Raw genomic sequence first — 15,762 nt, forward strand, 5'->3', positions numbered from 1 at the left:
GTTTTGATTATTTTTGTTTGCTGTGTGAAATATTGTATGTAGAAGGTAGTTAAGTAGCCATAGTGTAATTGTTTTCATGTCCAAGTGCCTATGCTTTCATGCCCAAGTGCCTATGCATCTTATGGACTGTATGAAATGAATTGAACTGTTGAACTGTGTCTGAAAGACTTTTCACAGAAAGGACCCTTGGAACTACCTCATTGTGGAACTACCTCATTGTGGAACTACCTCATTGTGGATTACTAGGGACCGTGGGTCGCAGACTAAACACCATGTGCCCATAGGGTATCACTCCTTTCAGCGCCTATGGCCAAGGGGGGAATGTTGGTAACTCGCCAGCGCCCCCTATAACGATCCCACAATTTCCTTGCGCGCTCCACCCGGATGTGACGTGAAGTGGAACTGCTTTAACTGTATCGAGAGCGCCTCGATTCGCTCTCTCATGTTCTGACTACTGGAGTGGTCGGACGGACTGTAGGCACGCTCGCCTACAGTGTTGAGACTAACCGCTATTGTCTGAGAACAGCCTGTTCAAATTAGTTTCGGCCGAACTTTTGAACGACCCGCTAAGTTTCAGCGATATAGTGGTTTCGATTCTAAACCTTTGCAAAGTTTAACTACAGTTAAGTAGTTTTCCACGCTAAGAGGCATTTGCGGACAGCTTCGCTCCTCTCAGCCTTTTCCTCGTCGACGCATCACCGGAGGTTTCTCCTGAAGCACCGTGGGCCAGCTAGGCCTCCCTCTCCCTGCTTCGTTAGCCGCGGTTGGACGCAACGCGCCGCTAACCTCCTCTCCTCGGACCGCGACCCTCAGCGCGGACAACGGAGAAAGAACTTCCATCGCATTGAGTAGGCACTTGGGCAAATTTTTAATTTGTAGCTTATTCAGATGGTTGTTAGGGTCATGTTTAAGCTTTGAGCTATTTAGCATACCCGCTCAGACACGGAAGGTGTTTGTTTGTTTTTATTGTTTGTTTGTTTTTATTGTTTGTTTTGGTTCTGTTTTTTTTCTTTGAACTTGTTAGACAGGGTATCTTGCATGATATCTTTCCTTAACTCCATTGCTAGCTTCCCTATCTGATTAGCAGCGCAGCGACAAGTTTGTTATTTTAAGCTCCGAGGCTAGACCGCTACAAGGCCTAGTTCTCTCCATCCAACACATATACACACTCTCTCACACTCTTTCTCTCTCTCTCTCTCTCTCTCTCTCTCTCTCGCGTTGAGTTCTTTGCCTAGATAGTCTGTTGGAAATTGTTGTTAAGTGCAGTGTTTGGATCCAGCTGTAGCGTGGTCAGATTCTCCTTAGCAACTTATTGCTAGCTGGTAGGCTTGTGTTCTCGACTAGGCCTGCAGGCGCCATTTTTCCGACGCCATTTTGATACCTTCCTCATTGAGTTACCTGTGATACGACACCTAGGCACTGACCGCCATTTTGTTTAAGCATTGCCAGAGTGGCTAGCATTAGCATCTGCCCACAGATACCTACACAAAGCACACATTAGCCACAGAGCTAATCCTTTGTTCTATTTAGCTAACATTCCTTTGTTTTAGCTAACATTCCTTTGTTTTAGCTAACGACAAGCTAGGTCACACACACACACACACACACACACACACACACACACACGCATCGGCTTGCCCTAGCCTCACACACACGCACACACAAGGGATTCTTTTCTTTTTTTTTTTTCCTTCTATCTCTTTCTCTCTCTCTTTCCCTCAAATTTATAGTCCAGGTGTAATTGTTCCATTGTTTTGTCTTGTTATTACCTTTGCTGACATTGAATGTATTTTGAGTTTATTATTATTAGTGAGTAGTAGACAAATAAAAGCTAATAAAATTGAATTGCATTTTACTTGTTCCTGTTGTTTATTCACAAGGTCAACTATTTAGAACTCCTTTTTCCTTCAGAATTTAGCTTTTGTATACAACTGGGTTTCCCATCTAATACAGAGCTACCATTAATCTTGAGTGTAACCATTCACGGTGAGTATTAAGATTAATAATTTAAGATTTTATGAGACTGATCTTTATTTATAAATTGATTAATTTAATTATCAATTATTACATAATTTATAATTTAATTAATCCCAATTCAACCTACAGGGCCAAGAATCTAAGTATAAGATACAGATTCCAAATGTAATGCCTTTTCATTTTTATTTTTCTATTCTGAATATGTAATTTATGTGATGACCTTGATAAACTTGTCATGCTAATATACTGTATATAAATGGCAATTACAGATTAATGTTGCTTGTGTTGAAAAAACAGTCAAGACGACTATGCAGCTCACTGTTTTATTCAGCAACTCGGAGACACACACCTCTGGAGGAAAGGAACTAGCAACTTTGCAGCAGGTGGAAAACCCGACAGTTTTTCAGACTGTAACACCGACACCACATTGAAAATGTAAAAAGAGTCTTTTTCAGACAATAATGAGTCTCTGATCAAAGTGATATGTAATAGGTGGGAAACTCTCCCACCTGAGTATTTTTTTTCTTCCTCTTCTTTTTTTTTTTTGCATGAAACAAACATAAATGGAATTACCTGCCATGTTTTCCATCTTTTAGTTGCTTCACATATATTCAGATATATATTTATATTTATCAACACTTTTCTAAAGAATTAAAATATTCAGCCACATGTACTGAAAAGAAGATTCACTTTTAAATCACAATAATAAATATAAAAAGGATATATAGCAAATTCGATATAAATGATGTGGTTGCTGAGAGAGAGCATGAGGACTGGTCAGTCAGGACATATTGGCCTGGATTAAAAAAAAAAAAAAAAACTCAGAGATTCAACAGTTCCTGAGGTTCCTATGTTCCCCATATGGGCAAACAACATGAGGGGAATGGCTTTTAAAATCACTGAGAAGCTTCTACAAAAGGTCAAAGTGCAAATTCGAATATAGCAGGCCTTAACCACATTGGAAATCTCTAGTTAAATGTACCAGTTTGAGGGAGGCTACGCTTTCCCCATATCACTGGCTTTACTTGTAAAATATTTGTTTCAAGTCTTTGTGAAAGTAGGAATAAAAAAATCATTTGAAGCTCATTAACCATCAGGTCCATTATGTAGCATTATGGGAAGGACAAGTGGTGTTGCACTTTGAGCTAATAAGAAGCTCTCTCTCTCTCTGTTTTTTTTTTTCTGATCCAGCACCTTCATCCACAAGCAGTGACTGAAATGTCGTCTCTCAAGGCCCTTGCACATGGATCCCAACCCTGATTCATTCTGAACTAATGCTGAGGAAGTAACACACTTCTCAAGTGCAAAAACTGAACAGTGTTTAACAGAGAGGTAACACACACCTGCAAATGAAAACAGGCTTCTATAACAGTTGTACTAGACTCATGTCTGAGGAATAAAAGCACAATGCGACTTTTCTCATGTTCTGGGACAATAACATGAACCACCGCGGACAAATGACAGTCACAAATATTCACTTTATGCGTTATAAGTGTGCAAGGACCTTAACAGTGGTTTAACCAAGTCTCTATAACTTTCTAACATAACATTGCCCCTCCATGCACAAGATTAAAGAAACAACTTGAAGTTACAAACTGAGGCTGGATATGTGGGTCTTCCAAAAGAAAAACAAAAAAAAGAAAGAAAAAAGAAAGAAAAACTAAACCAACAACAAAAAGAATCTAATCCTCTGTACATGTAAACATCACACACTTCCACTGAGTCAGAACCAGAAAGAAATAATACAAAGCTTCACATTGGTATACAAAGAGAAACTAGGCTTCAGCCAACAGTTTCCAGGCAGGTACAGGAGTAGAAACAAATCAAATACAATAATCATAGTAATAACAATAACAATAATCTTACAAAGCACCACAAATGAAAAGAACACAGGCAATGGTTGTTACCACACTGCAGACCTCTGCTGCTGCACTCATAAAAAAATAAGTCATAGCATTTCTTTTTTTTTTACCTCCATTTTTTTTTCATTGTGTGTTTGTGAGCCTGTTTATGTCTGTGTGTGTGTGTGTGTGTGTATCTTGCATTTTGCCTTGTGAAGAGTTACACAGCTCTTGGACCTTGTTCTCAAACAAATATGAACATAAATACATTACTAATCTCATTTCACATGAAATCTAATATTAAAAAAAAAACAAAAACAAAAAACTATAATGTAGAGCAAGTGGGCATTCCAGCACTGTTTGAACAACTCTACCTTACATTTCTTTTAAGTACTAATGGGAAATCAAATTGATCCCTTCATCAAATTGTTCCTCACAGCGTCCGACAACGAACTGCCAATATATGGAGTCCATTTTCTGTTTGGATGCAGGTCTCACCAAAACAAGTGCATCTTTCAGAAACAAGGACATTTTGCCTTCTCTGTGTTAAATAAATGTTCATCAAATAAATAAATAAATTACTCTAAACATATGGCCTGAGTATAGTAACATATACTTTTTCCCTCATGTTATACTTTATGATTCCAGATTTAAGACATTTACTAAATTAACCAAGCCATAAAGTGCTACATTTCAGGTTCATTTAATTTAAGATATAATCTGACGTGAAACCAAATGATGATTACTGTCGATACTTTATCAGATTATTCTCCTGTGTATTTTAGTTTCCTGTTCGACACACAATTGGCTAAAGTTTGATTTTGGTTCTAAACAACGTGACAGTTCCCTCTAGAGGCATACATACAGAACTTTATAAACCTTGCAGACATATACATATAAAGTAATGAAAATAATAATAAAATAATATAAAATACACAGAAGCATCAGATTAAAAAAGTGGGTACAGTTAACTAGTGGAAATGCATTGCTCCCCTTACCTGACACCCCAGTAGGAAAAGTTATCTGGTTCACTGTAATTTTGTGGTGATAGGTACAACACTTGGAAGGTTGCTATACTACTTGAAGGCTTGAGACACACAGCTCACATAACTTTACACTGTTTAAATCAACTTCTCCAGGATTGTCTTTTGCTTTTCTTTTTTTTTTTTAAATACAGTGTCTCTTTGTGCGAGGCCTGAATTTGGTGACATGTTTGAAATTAAAATGGGGGCATGAGACAAGCAAAAGGGAGCTCAGAGTCATAGTGTGCAGTGTAAAATAGCTTTGTGCGCTATATCATTCAACTGAATTTCCATGACAGGAATAGGAGATGGAAGTGTTACACCTCTAATTGTTCTGCAAATCACTGAGGTGTCCAGCCAATCAAAAATCACCTGGTAAGACTTGACATTACATAAATTATGACATAAGTAGTATGGAGGTTTTTTTAAGCTTTGGCCTATTTCCACCGATAATTAGGTCCCTTTGCTTAAACATGTATGCATATGTACATAAATAAATCCCTCTGATGATTTCAATTGGTCCCCGTGCGGTATGAAAGTGACATAGTCATGAGGTTAGAAAACAAGAGCAGCATTCACAACTTAACAAAATTTGTTTGCAATGCAGCATGGGAAATGTAGTCCTTTGTCTTTTTTTGTACTTTTTTTTTCTCCCTCTCTGTGAGCACGTTTCCCAGAAGTCATTGCAGTGCTGAGGATAAAGGGTTGCAAAGGCAATGGGGTGTGGAGGAGGGGTTGAGAGTGGGGTTTTAAGTATCTCAGCGCAGCTTTGTTTGCATAATGTCCAACAGTCTAACATGCCCATTTGACAGAATTTAAACATCTGTAGCAGTCGACATCAAATTATTAAATACATTTTTTTGTTTGTATGTTTTGTTTTTTATATATGAGAAAGAATAAATGTATGTAAAGAATGGAATTATGTCATAAAAAGTGTGTCTATGTTAAATTTTCAGACAACACACAAAAAATATTGTCATATACATTGCACCTTATACCCAACCTCAGTAACATTAATCAAATATTAGGTATCTTACAGTTTCTCCTCCTTCATCTTTGATGGTATCTCCATAGTGTATACTACAGGTTTGTCTCGATGACAACTTCCCATACTTATTTGTTTGAAACATTTAAAGCAAGGGTACCAATTATATAAGATCTGTCAGTTAGGACAATGAGAATAAAGGTTCTAAACCAGCCCACCAAATGAACTTAGAAACCATGTGCTGAATTAAAACGGTCTTGTGGGAAATTTTTTAACTTGAAATCCAAAAAAAGAGCTAATCTCTGTTATTTTACTAGAGGAGGAGATAAAAATAAGCTAATAATAGTCAGGAGACTGCGAGTACGAATCCCACCAGTGCCATAGCCAACCATGCCCGGCATCAAGGGAACGATCTTGCCCATGTGCTCTGGGTAGAAGGGATGGCATTACTGTACACCCAATCAATCACAGTGACACTGGTGAATTGTGCCAGTCTGTGAGCTCATGTAAGTGGCAGGGAGCAAATAGCACATTCCTCCAAGAGTGTTACGCTGCCATGTGACACAGCATGAGCACCAGCAGTTTGAAAAGATGCAGCTGTCTGGCTTTACATGTCTCAGAAGAAACACACATTAGCGTTCCTCCTCTCTGGTTGATAGCTGTTGTATGAAAGGCTGGGAGGCGGGAATTGGTAGACAAAATTGGGAAATATATATATATATATATATTAAAAAAAGTGTGAATGATAAGGAATTCTTCAGTCCAAAATGTGGACAAGTTTAAGAAGGGCAAATAGTTATGCAAGATACTGTATGGTAAAACCAAAATTTGAAAAATTAGGAGTATTTTTTGGTAATGAATTGCAGTCTGTCAATCTGTTTTGCAAGAGCTATATGTTCAGTTCATGCACAACTTTTAAATAATTGCAGAAAAATGAACATTTATGAGGAGTTATTGGGCTACTGAACTGATTTTTTGGTCCAGCCCACCTGATATTAGGCTAAGTGTAATGTAGCCCGTTACCCAAAATGCACCCCTAGTTTAAAGTTTTAAGAATCTAACTAGGGCTTGAATATGCAGACAGTGCACCAGCAGCTGTTGAGCAGAGTCATTTTGTACCCATGAGTCTAGCTGGGCAAAACCAGATTTTGATAGCTTGTGTTCTATCTTTTGGTGTGGCTGGTTCTCAAGTCATTCGACCCCGTTTGTACTTGTCGCATAGCTGACCGAGAGCGGGTTGGAAGAAGAAATCCAAACAATTTGGCTCATCAACGAGCACTATGAAATTTTAGGAGAATGATCAGTTTGTGTATATTACCGGTAGGTGTCTACTTAATTTTCATGAAATTCAATTACATTTACACGTCAGTGCGTCGACTGCACACCTATGCTACAACTCTCCATGTAGCTGCAAAGGATCCCACACCCTATAAACACTCCAGTTGTGAAAATAATGGTCAGTGACTATTGGATGGTGATGATCCAAACACGATGCACAGGAAACGATATAGTTCGCTGTTTGCTCTAGTCATGCTCCGAATACTGGGTTATACCAAACTGATTGTGTAGAATCATGCAAATCTCTTTCCCTCAAGTGCTGCAGTGTTTCTCAGTAGTCAGCCTTCAGATGGCTTTTGCATCATAGATTGAGCTCTGTACAGTGACATCATTTTAAAGTCAAACCTGTGTTGGTCATGTAACTGCACAGCCTCACAGATCAGGCCTTTCTCAGATCATGGCCTTTGGCATTAAGAGAAAAGTAGTTTATCGAAGCCTTGTACAGAGAGTTGTGCCCTGTTACAAATCTAACTGAGGGCAAAGGGAATAGGGCAAAGACACTATAATGACAATAAGGCTATCATGAAGAATGTAGTAGGTAGCTCTATAAAGAAAGGGGACTGTGTGTGTGTGTGTGTGTGTGTGTGTGTGTATTTGTAGTACATCTGTGCATCTGCTTGTGGCCATGTAGCTACATATACCTTTTAATGTGCTGTGTGCATATCCCAATTCATGTATGCTGCTATCTGTGCACATCTGCTCATGTGTTTGTGAATGTATGTCTGTGCATACGAGTGTGTGTGTGTGTGTGACTGTGGAATCTCAGTTCTGCTGTAGAATGAGGTTTTCAAGCTCGTCAGCTGAGCGGAGCAGGAAGGCGGCAGACTCACGATAGCCGGCGATGAGCTGCCGCACTGCCGTGACTTCAGGAGGGCTGAGTTGAGCCGACGCTCCTCCGCCTCCACCACCCTGACCGTGGCTGTTAGAGCTAGAAGAGGAGGAGCTGGAGCCCACAGACTTCATACTCAAGTCAGTGGGACCTGAATGAGAGTGAAAAATAAATGCAAAAGAGTGAGAGGAGAGAACAGAACGATGTGCATGTCTTTCAGCTGAAAATACTTTGCCTCGAAAGCACTTAGCCGCTAACCATTGCTCTGTGCTGTTGCACTGCTTTGCAGGCTGTTGCCTAGGGCTCCGTAACCACGGAAACTGTAATTGAGCCCCCCATTGGTGTACAGCTGGTCCTGGGAGTAAGCTGAGGCAGCCAATGAGAAGCCTGAGTGGGCCACAGCGGCTGGGTCTCTGGAGCTGGGTTTGTCTGTAGTAATTGACTCATCCTACAGAGGGCAGCAGCAAAAAAGAGAAACATTACGTTTTATACATTATGATAAATACCTTTTTTTAGGGGCCAAGCAGCGGAGCTGCAGGCACCTCTAGTGTTTCTATGGTTTCTTCTTCTTCTTATTATTATTATTTCAAGCATCTTTCTTCCGTATAGGATGTCTATGGCAGCCTATAGAACCGTATGGTAAAAAGTTATGAAATTTAGCACACTGATTCTGGACAGTTTCATGATTCTCAGTAAATTTCATGTTGCCACCTCAAACTCGCTAGCGCCACCAACTGGTCAAAGTTTGACATACATTTTTGCTCATAACTTTTGAACCGTACATCCGATTCTCAAAAACTTGGTATCCCTGGAATCCTTGGGCCAAGCCGATTCCAATGGACCATATGACGTCATTTTCCGCATGGGTAGATTTTCCGCCATTTTGGATTTTGTTAAACTTGAATAAAATTCTACTTCTCCTACATTTTTTGACCATTTTTCATGAAAATTGACATGGACCATCTTCAGACTATGGTGCATATAGGGTCTATTTTTTGGAGCGATTGATAAAACTGTCACTGCACAGCAGCCAATCAAATTTAGTGGCGAGGACGCCAAACAGGAAGTGAGCTCATATCTCGGCAGCCCTTTGACATATCTCAACCAAACTTAACGACAAAGCCACACCCCTCCAGAAGGGTCCACACCAAATTTGGTGCAAATTGACCAATAGGGGGCGCTATAATTTGTAAAAATGTGTTTTGGCTCATATCTCATGTGTTTTGGTTAGAAACAAAATTCCAATGCCTGATCACACTGTTGGATGCCCCATTGAAGGTCATTTAAAAATTTCAAGGTCAGCACAAGTTATGACCATCTCTCCAACATAACATCAATCTCTTAGCATGTGGCTGCTTGGCCCCGCATTGCTGCTTGGAGCTATATTTCTGTATTTATTTCTGCATTTATCCCCTTCAGACATAATGTGTACAATTGTACAGGTGAAATTCCATAGCATTTTTCCTTGTGTCCGAAGGGGTTATGTAATATTTTTCCTGCAAATTGGTTATTCCCAGTGATACAGTTCGAATCTCAAAGCATTTTTTCTTTATCTGCCTAATTAAAAAAAAGTAAGTTATTTTACTCGAGAATTAAATGTTTGTGTATTTTTCTGGCTGCTACAATTTAGTCATCTCTGCTGTACATTAAATGTGATGTTGGTGTTCAGTATGGAATTACAGGGAAAAGACAAGCATTATTTCAGCTTTACTCCTGCCAGCTTGTTTCTGTTTTTTGGTGCGAGTTTTGCAAAATTCCTTATCAGATTTGTTCCCTTCTTTTCCCACCTATGTGTCTCCATCTCTCGATCTGTCTCACACTAATACGCATGCACTCACGTGGTTCTGGTAGATGTCAAGGCGCATTCTCTTGGCAGCATTGCGTGTCTCGCTTTCACAGGCAGCTGCCAGGATGTTTTCAGCCATCGCAGAGGTGAGGTGTGGTGGGGTGGGCCGTGTCTGAGCAGAAGCAGAAGTAAGCAAAATGTAAAAGGAAAGTCAACATACCAAGGATGATACACACTGCAATGCTGCATTTTCACTAAGCCCCTCCAAGGAATTCCATATGAAACAAAAAATGTGTAGAAGTGTTCTTTAATGTTACATCCAGAGTTAACAGACAGTAACAGTGAGCTCTTTTAGATATGTTCATGTTTGGTCCAAGAAATCAGGAATAGATCTGAAAACCTCAGAATTTCTATGCCTGAGTACAACTTCCTTTAAACGTCACAAACAGCAGGTTAATAGTAATCTGTTGAATGCTTCTTATCAAGGATTAATTTTAAAATTGGCTGAAAATTGATGATTAACACAAAGCTGCACCTACCAGCCTGTGCTCTGATATCAGATACTAGTCACTGAAAAAGTTTCAAGACAACAAGACAAACCCGAACATTAGGAATCCTTTATAAAGCTTGTGTGAGCTTAAGAAATAAATGTGTTTATAGTTTTACACATATACTATATAAAGATTTTAAAAATTCTATACCTCAAAGCCTCCTTTCTTCATGCGTCTGCAGGATTTGAGGTAGGTGCGAATGCGTTTACGAGCTCGCTCCTGGAACTCTGGGAATTGGCGGCTGCAGGACTCGATGATGGCTTGGATCTTCTCTTTTGGTTGCTTGGAGATGGGCACCATCCGGTCCAGATTTTCATCTACAAACAACCGTACAAACATCTGGGAGCAAGAGAGGAAATGGTAGTAAATTTGAGTGATTGAGAGCAAATGAAAGACAGTAAGAACCTATAGACAGAAGGGGGAAACCAAAAGAAAAACATGAAGCAATGTGGATGAAACTGAGTAACAATGAAAAGAAACTATGGAACCCAGTTTCTTAGCCATCTTAAAAATTGCACAAACATTTCACAGAGGGAAGAAGGAAAGGAGAAAAAGAGACTGTGTTACTGATTGAAAGATGTAAACGTGCAAAGGGTAAAAACACAGGAAATCCAATAGTGGTACATAAAGTGAGAACCAGCAAAACTATATGTAATTAAGAAAAGATTTCCGAAAAAACGTCTCACGTTGAAAGCTTTGAGTCTTTCGGGGTCGAGACCTTCTGTGTCATTAATCTTGTCACTGTCATCATGATCATCATGATCATCATCTTCGTCATCCATGACCTGAGCGCGTGTTGTATTCGAGTCTTCAGCACACATGCTCACTTCAGTCTTTACGGAGTCATAGCTTCCTGAGCTGTACTGAGGAGACTGGAATTACACAGATCAGAAATAAAGCAAATAAATTCCTTTATCTTCATATACAGAAAACCATCTGTATTTGCACAAAATGGAGTCAGTTCCCATTTCTCCATACAATATCATAGGAATGTGTGTATTTTGTGGTCCTGGAATAGCACAGTGCAAGCATAGTGGAGAATATGCACCACAGCAGGTAATGTGATGAATGATGAATACTCCTATAGAAATTTAAGAGAAATGTTTTCTCCTTTACCTTGTTGCTATACTCCGTTTTGATTGTGTATTTCCTGCTGGGGTCAGCCGGGTATGGTGCAAGTACAGGAGTAACCCCTGGCAACAGCCTGTCACTCAGGTTAAGGGGCTGCTGGCCTTCCTCTGAGGATGAGGAGGATGAAGTGGTGCTGAAATCCAGCGGTGCTGTGGTTCCGTTGCTATTCATCTCTTCATATGGAATCATGCCATCTGTCACAGAAATGCCACCAGTCACCATAGCAGCACCAGTGGGAGGTGCGAGAGAAGGGAGTCCATTAGTGCTGGCACTCTCCGAGGAAGAGTCATCTGTGAGAGGAGAGCATACCAAAAGGAGGAAAGGAAGGAGAAAGATCGGAAGAGAGCAACATTAGCAATGTTTTTCCCTTCACATATCCACTGTTACCAACTAGCCAACCTTATTAATATAATAATGGAAAACTTTGACCAACAAAGAACAAACAATATAAAAAATGTATCCCTCTAACCATGTTTAAGGTTAGTATGAGCAAAATTTCAATGGTTTCAAATCCTTTAGTACGTTCTAAATTGATAAGCAGGACATGTCCATTCATTAGTCCATGTCTAAGCATATGCTTTGAGAGTATGTGTGTAATCTGCATCTATACTTGTATTTGTGTGGGTAGTGGTCAGTGTTCCATTTTGTCAATGCATTTCAGTCAGTGATTGTGTACGTACAGAGGGAAAGTCAGTTCAGGGTTAGGTTACGGCGGGGGGGGATCTGCTAGCCTGGGCCCGCCCATCCTAAGCGTGACGCAACACGAGGGCCTGTTGCGAGCTTAGTCTGGCCAGGCAAGCTATCTACAGTTCTTCCAAGCTCCCGAAAAATCGGGAACCAATCAACTTTGAGCATCTCCAACGGCCCTGGGTAGAGGCGTGTTCAAGGCACTGACGTAGTAGAACTGCGACCGGAAGCCATAGATTGTTTACAGAATCTATGCCGGAAGCGCTTCATTCACGCTTCCGCATCTATTACGCATAGATGCTGTATTGAAAGCATTCAACGGGAAGTTCTCATTGAAAACGGAGCAAAGAGCAGCCCTGGAGGTATTTATTGAAAGGAAGGACGTTTTCGCCTTGCTCCCGACCGGCTTCGGTAAGAGTTTAATCTACCAGTTAGCCCCGTAGCGTCGCATACGTCAGAGGAAAGAGTGATGTGATTGGTTTAAGCTTCGTCACAGCCTTTTCTGGCTTCGACCAGTAGCAAACTGAGGCATTTCAGGGAGGCGGGTCAACCACGCACTTTGGGAAACGGTTGGGCTTAATATCTTGGCCAGACCAATAGCTCGGAGAGCTTTGAAGTCGTGTTAGCCAGGCTAGGGATCTGGAGCCTTCATCAGAGAGGTGCATTAGAATAAGGCTTACAGAAACAAAAAGAACAGCAGATGGGGAAAATCCAAGCTGATGCACAGAAAAGTAGGTGGGGGAAGAACAAGGACAGCAAAAGCACCCACATATCTCCCAGTGTCAAAAGAAAAGGCAGCTGACAAAGAGGTTGCAGCTCTTTTCATGTGTAGTGTTAATGATCAAAAAAATAATGCACGCCAACCAAACACATGGTCCTTTAACTGTTTTTCTCATCTCTCATCTCATTATCTCTAGCTGCTTTATCCTGTTCTACAGGGTCGCAGGCAAGCTGGAGCCTATCCCAGCTGACTACGGGCGAAAGGCGGGGTACACCCTGGACAAGTCGCCAGGTCATCATAGGGCTGACACACAGACAACCATTCACACTCACTTAACTGTTTTTTTTTTCCTAATAAAAACTTAAATGATGTAGCATTTCAAATTTTTTAAAAGTATATCAGGTTGGGCACTAAAAGCCTCCCCTTTCCAAAAAAAAGCCCCCTGGCTACATGCCCCCCCGCTGTCAGAAAGGTGGCTTTGGCAAGCCAACACTCACTCCCCCACCCAACATGAACTCCTTCAGGAGTCAGCAGCATCAATGCCCTTCTCTTTGCACACACACTCCAGAGACTATGGCACCCAAAATAATACAGCAGTGTTCCAACAGGATTCTTCCACATGGACCCCCCATCCACACACACACTTTAAGGGCCGAAACCCCCCAAAACAAAACAGGAGTGCAGTTCTATTGTAAAAATTGTTCTAATTATTGTTCTAAAATAAATTTGAAGACTTAAATATGACTTCTTTAACTGTTCAGGTCCAAATGCTCTGTAATAGGAGTCACGGGGAGGGATCCTGCAGGTGACCGTCCTTGTCCAGTACCCCCCCCCCCAAAAAAAAAAAAAAACCACCAAACTTAGGGGAAACAATGATACAGCAACCACACACATACACCTTCTAAGACCATCTTCCTACTTTTCTTCTTTTTGCTATAGATACTTACTTTGGCACATTTAATTTGAAAATGGACACTGGTATTCAATCATTTTCTGGTAACCCCCATTTGGCTATACCATCTCCATTTGAAAAGTATGTATTTTTGTTTTTATTGCCAAATGTTATTCTATGCATTGATTTCTACTGAAAAATATAGAAGGGAAAAATACTTGGTGAACTCGCAATTTAAGAATTTTTACATTAAATGTTAATTAATGTTGACAATTTACATTATTTAAATGTAGATTAATTTGGTTTCCATACAATCATACAAATGAATGAAAGAGGTCAAGTACAGCAAACGCCGATTACCTAAAAAACTGATTCCGTTCACTGATTCACTACCAACTCATCTAAATAGCCATATTCACTGCATAACGCTTTGCACACTATTGGCATTATTTTGACCAGCTTCATGAGGTAGTCACCGGGAATGCTTTTCAATTAACAGGTGTGCATCGTCAAAAGTTAATTAGCGGAATTTCTTGCTTTCTTAATGCGTTTTAGATCAAACAGTAAATAATAAACACACAGTAAATAGCCCTATTCCACAACTGTAGTAATCCATATTATGTCAAGAAACCGCTCAACTAAAGAGAAATGACAGTCCATCGTTACTTTAAGACATAGATAGATAGACAGACAGACAGACAGACAGACCTTTATTGTCATTGTAATGCACAAATACAGTACAACGAAACTGGTTGGCTGTAATAAATAAAAGATCAATACTACATACAATAATACATGAAGTGTCTTAATAAAAGTAAAGAAAAAACACTGAATTAAAAGATGTGTTCAAAATTTTGACTGGTACTCTAAATTGATTCTATAGTCTTATAGTGGTTTGTATTATTCAAAGCATACTTTGAAAGACTGCCTTGTTCCCCATACTGAGAAGTCTGAAAAACAATATCTTTGGTTAAATAAATTTAAATAGAGCTATTTATCTCAACAGTTGCATATCTCCCTAATAATACTTTAGATCAAATGAGCATACCCCCCAATTTCTAGTAGGTAAAAAGTCTCATCTCATCTCATTATCTCTAGCCGCTTTATCCTGTGCTACAGGGTCGCAGGCAAGCTGGAGCCTATCCCAGCTGACTACGGGCTAAAGGCGGGGTACACCCTGGACAAGTCGCCAGGTCATCACAGGGCTGACACATAGACACAGACAACCATTCACACTCACATTCACACCTACGGTCAATTAATGGCCCTTTTCCACTACCCTTTTTCAGCTCACTTCAGCCCGACACGGCTCGCATTTCGACTACCTCAGAGCAGCACGACTCAGCTCGCTTCAGCCCTACTCAGCACCCAAAACTCGCACGGTTTTGGATTAGGGCTGAAGCGAGCCAGACCGAGCCGAGTGGGGCTAGGGGCGTGAGGAGACACTCCCCTGTGCACTGATTGGTGAGGAGGAGTGTCCTCACATGCCCACACACGCCCCGCGAGCACGCTGGGATCTGTAAACACCGTAAACCCGGAAGAAGAAGAAGAATTACGAATTACGAGAATTTCTGGCATTGTCGGTGACAACAAGCCACAGCACCAAGACCAGCAACACTAACGACTCCATGTCCTCCATGTTTATTGTTTACTATCCGGGTCGTGAGACTACCGCTTAAAAGGTCACTGATGTCACTGTTTGCGCCGCCTAACGACATCACGTGACGTCCACCCACTTTCGCTAACTCCACCCAATGTGTCCACCCACTTCCAGCCAGCACGGTTCAGCGCGGTTGTAGTCGAAATGCAACTCCAACAGCCCCGCTCAGCCCGACTCAGCCCAACTCAGCACGGCACGGCTCAGCCCAACTCAGCCGCGTTGGTAGTGGAAAAGCGGCATTAGAGTCACCAGTTAACCTAACCTGCATGTCTTTGGACTGTGAGCGAAAAGGCCAATTATTAAACATCAATACTGGACTAAATAGCAGTAAATCTCATAATG

At 40.7% G+C, this 15,762-nt stretch overlaps 1 protein-coding gene across 1 annotated transcript in view; it reads right to left on the reverse strand.

Annotated features, from left to right (window-relative positions):
* Positions 1 to 2,286: 2,286 nt before the first annotated feature.
* nol4la (nucleolar protein 4-like a) overlaps positions 2,287 to 15,762 on the reverse strand; it is an 83,545-nt gene continuing 70,069 nt past the window's right edge. Inside the window, exons 6-11 of the mRNA XM_060931959.1 lie at positions 11,446 to 11,750; positions 11,016 to 11,201; positions 10,480 to 10,668; positions 9,831 to 9,950; positions 8,251 to 8,440; positions 2,287 to 8,143 (exon numbers count right to left, since the gene is read on the reverse strand). Of these exons, the coding sequence (XP_060787942.1) occupies positions 7,926 to 8,143; positions 8,251 to 8,440; positions 9,831 to 9,950; positions 10,480 to 10,668; positions 11,016 to 11,201; positions 11,446 to 11,750 (1,208 nt within the window). The 3' untranslated portion in view covers positions 2,287 to 7,925. The remainder of the gene's footprint in view (positions 8,144 to 8,250; positions 8,441 to 9,830; positions 9,951 to 10,479; positions 10,669 to 11,015; positions 11,202 to 11,445; positions 11,751 to 15,762) is intronic.

Source organism: Neoarius graeffei, chromosome 10, assembly GCF_027579695.1.
Source record: "Neoarius graeffei isolate fNeoGra1 chromosome 10, fNeoGra1.pri, whole genome shotgun sequence".
Classification (NCBI taxonomy): domain Eukaryota; kingdom Metazoa; phylum Chordata; class Actinopteri; order Siluriformes; family Ariidae; genus Neoarius; species Neoarius graeffei.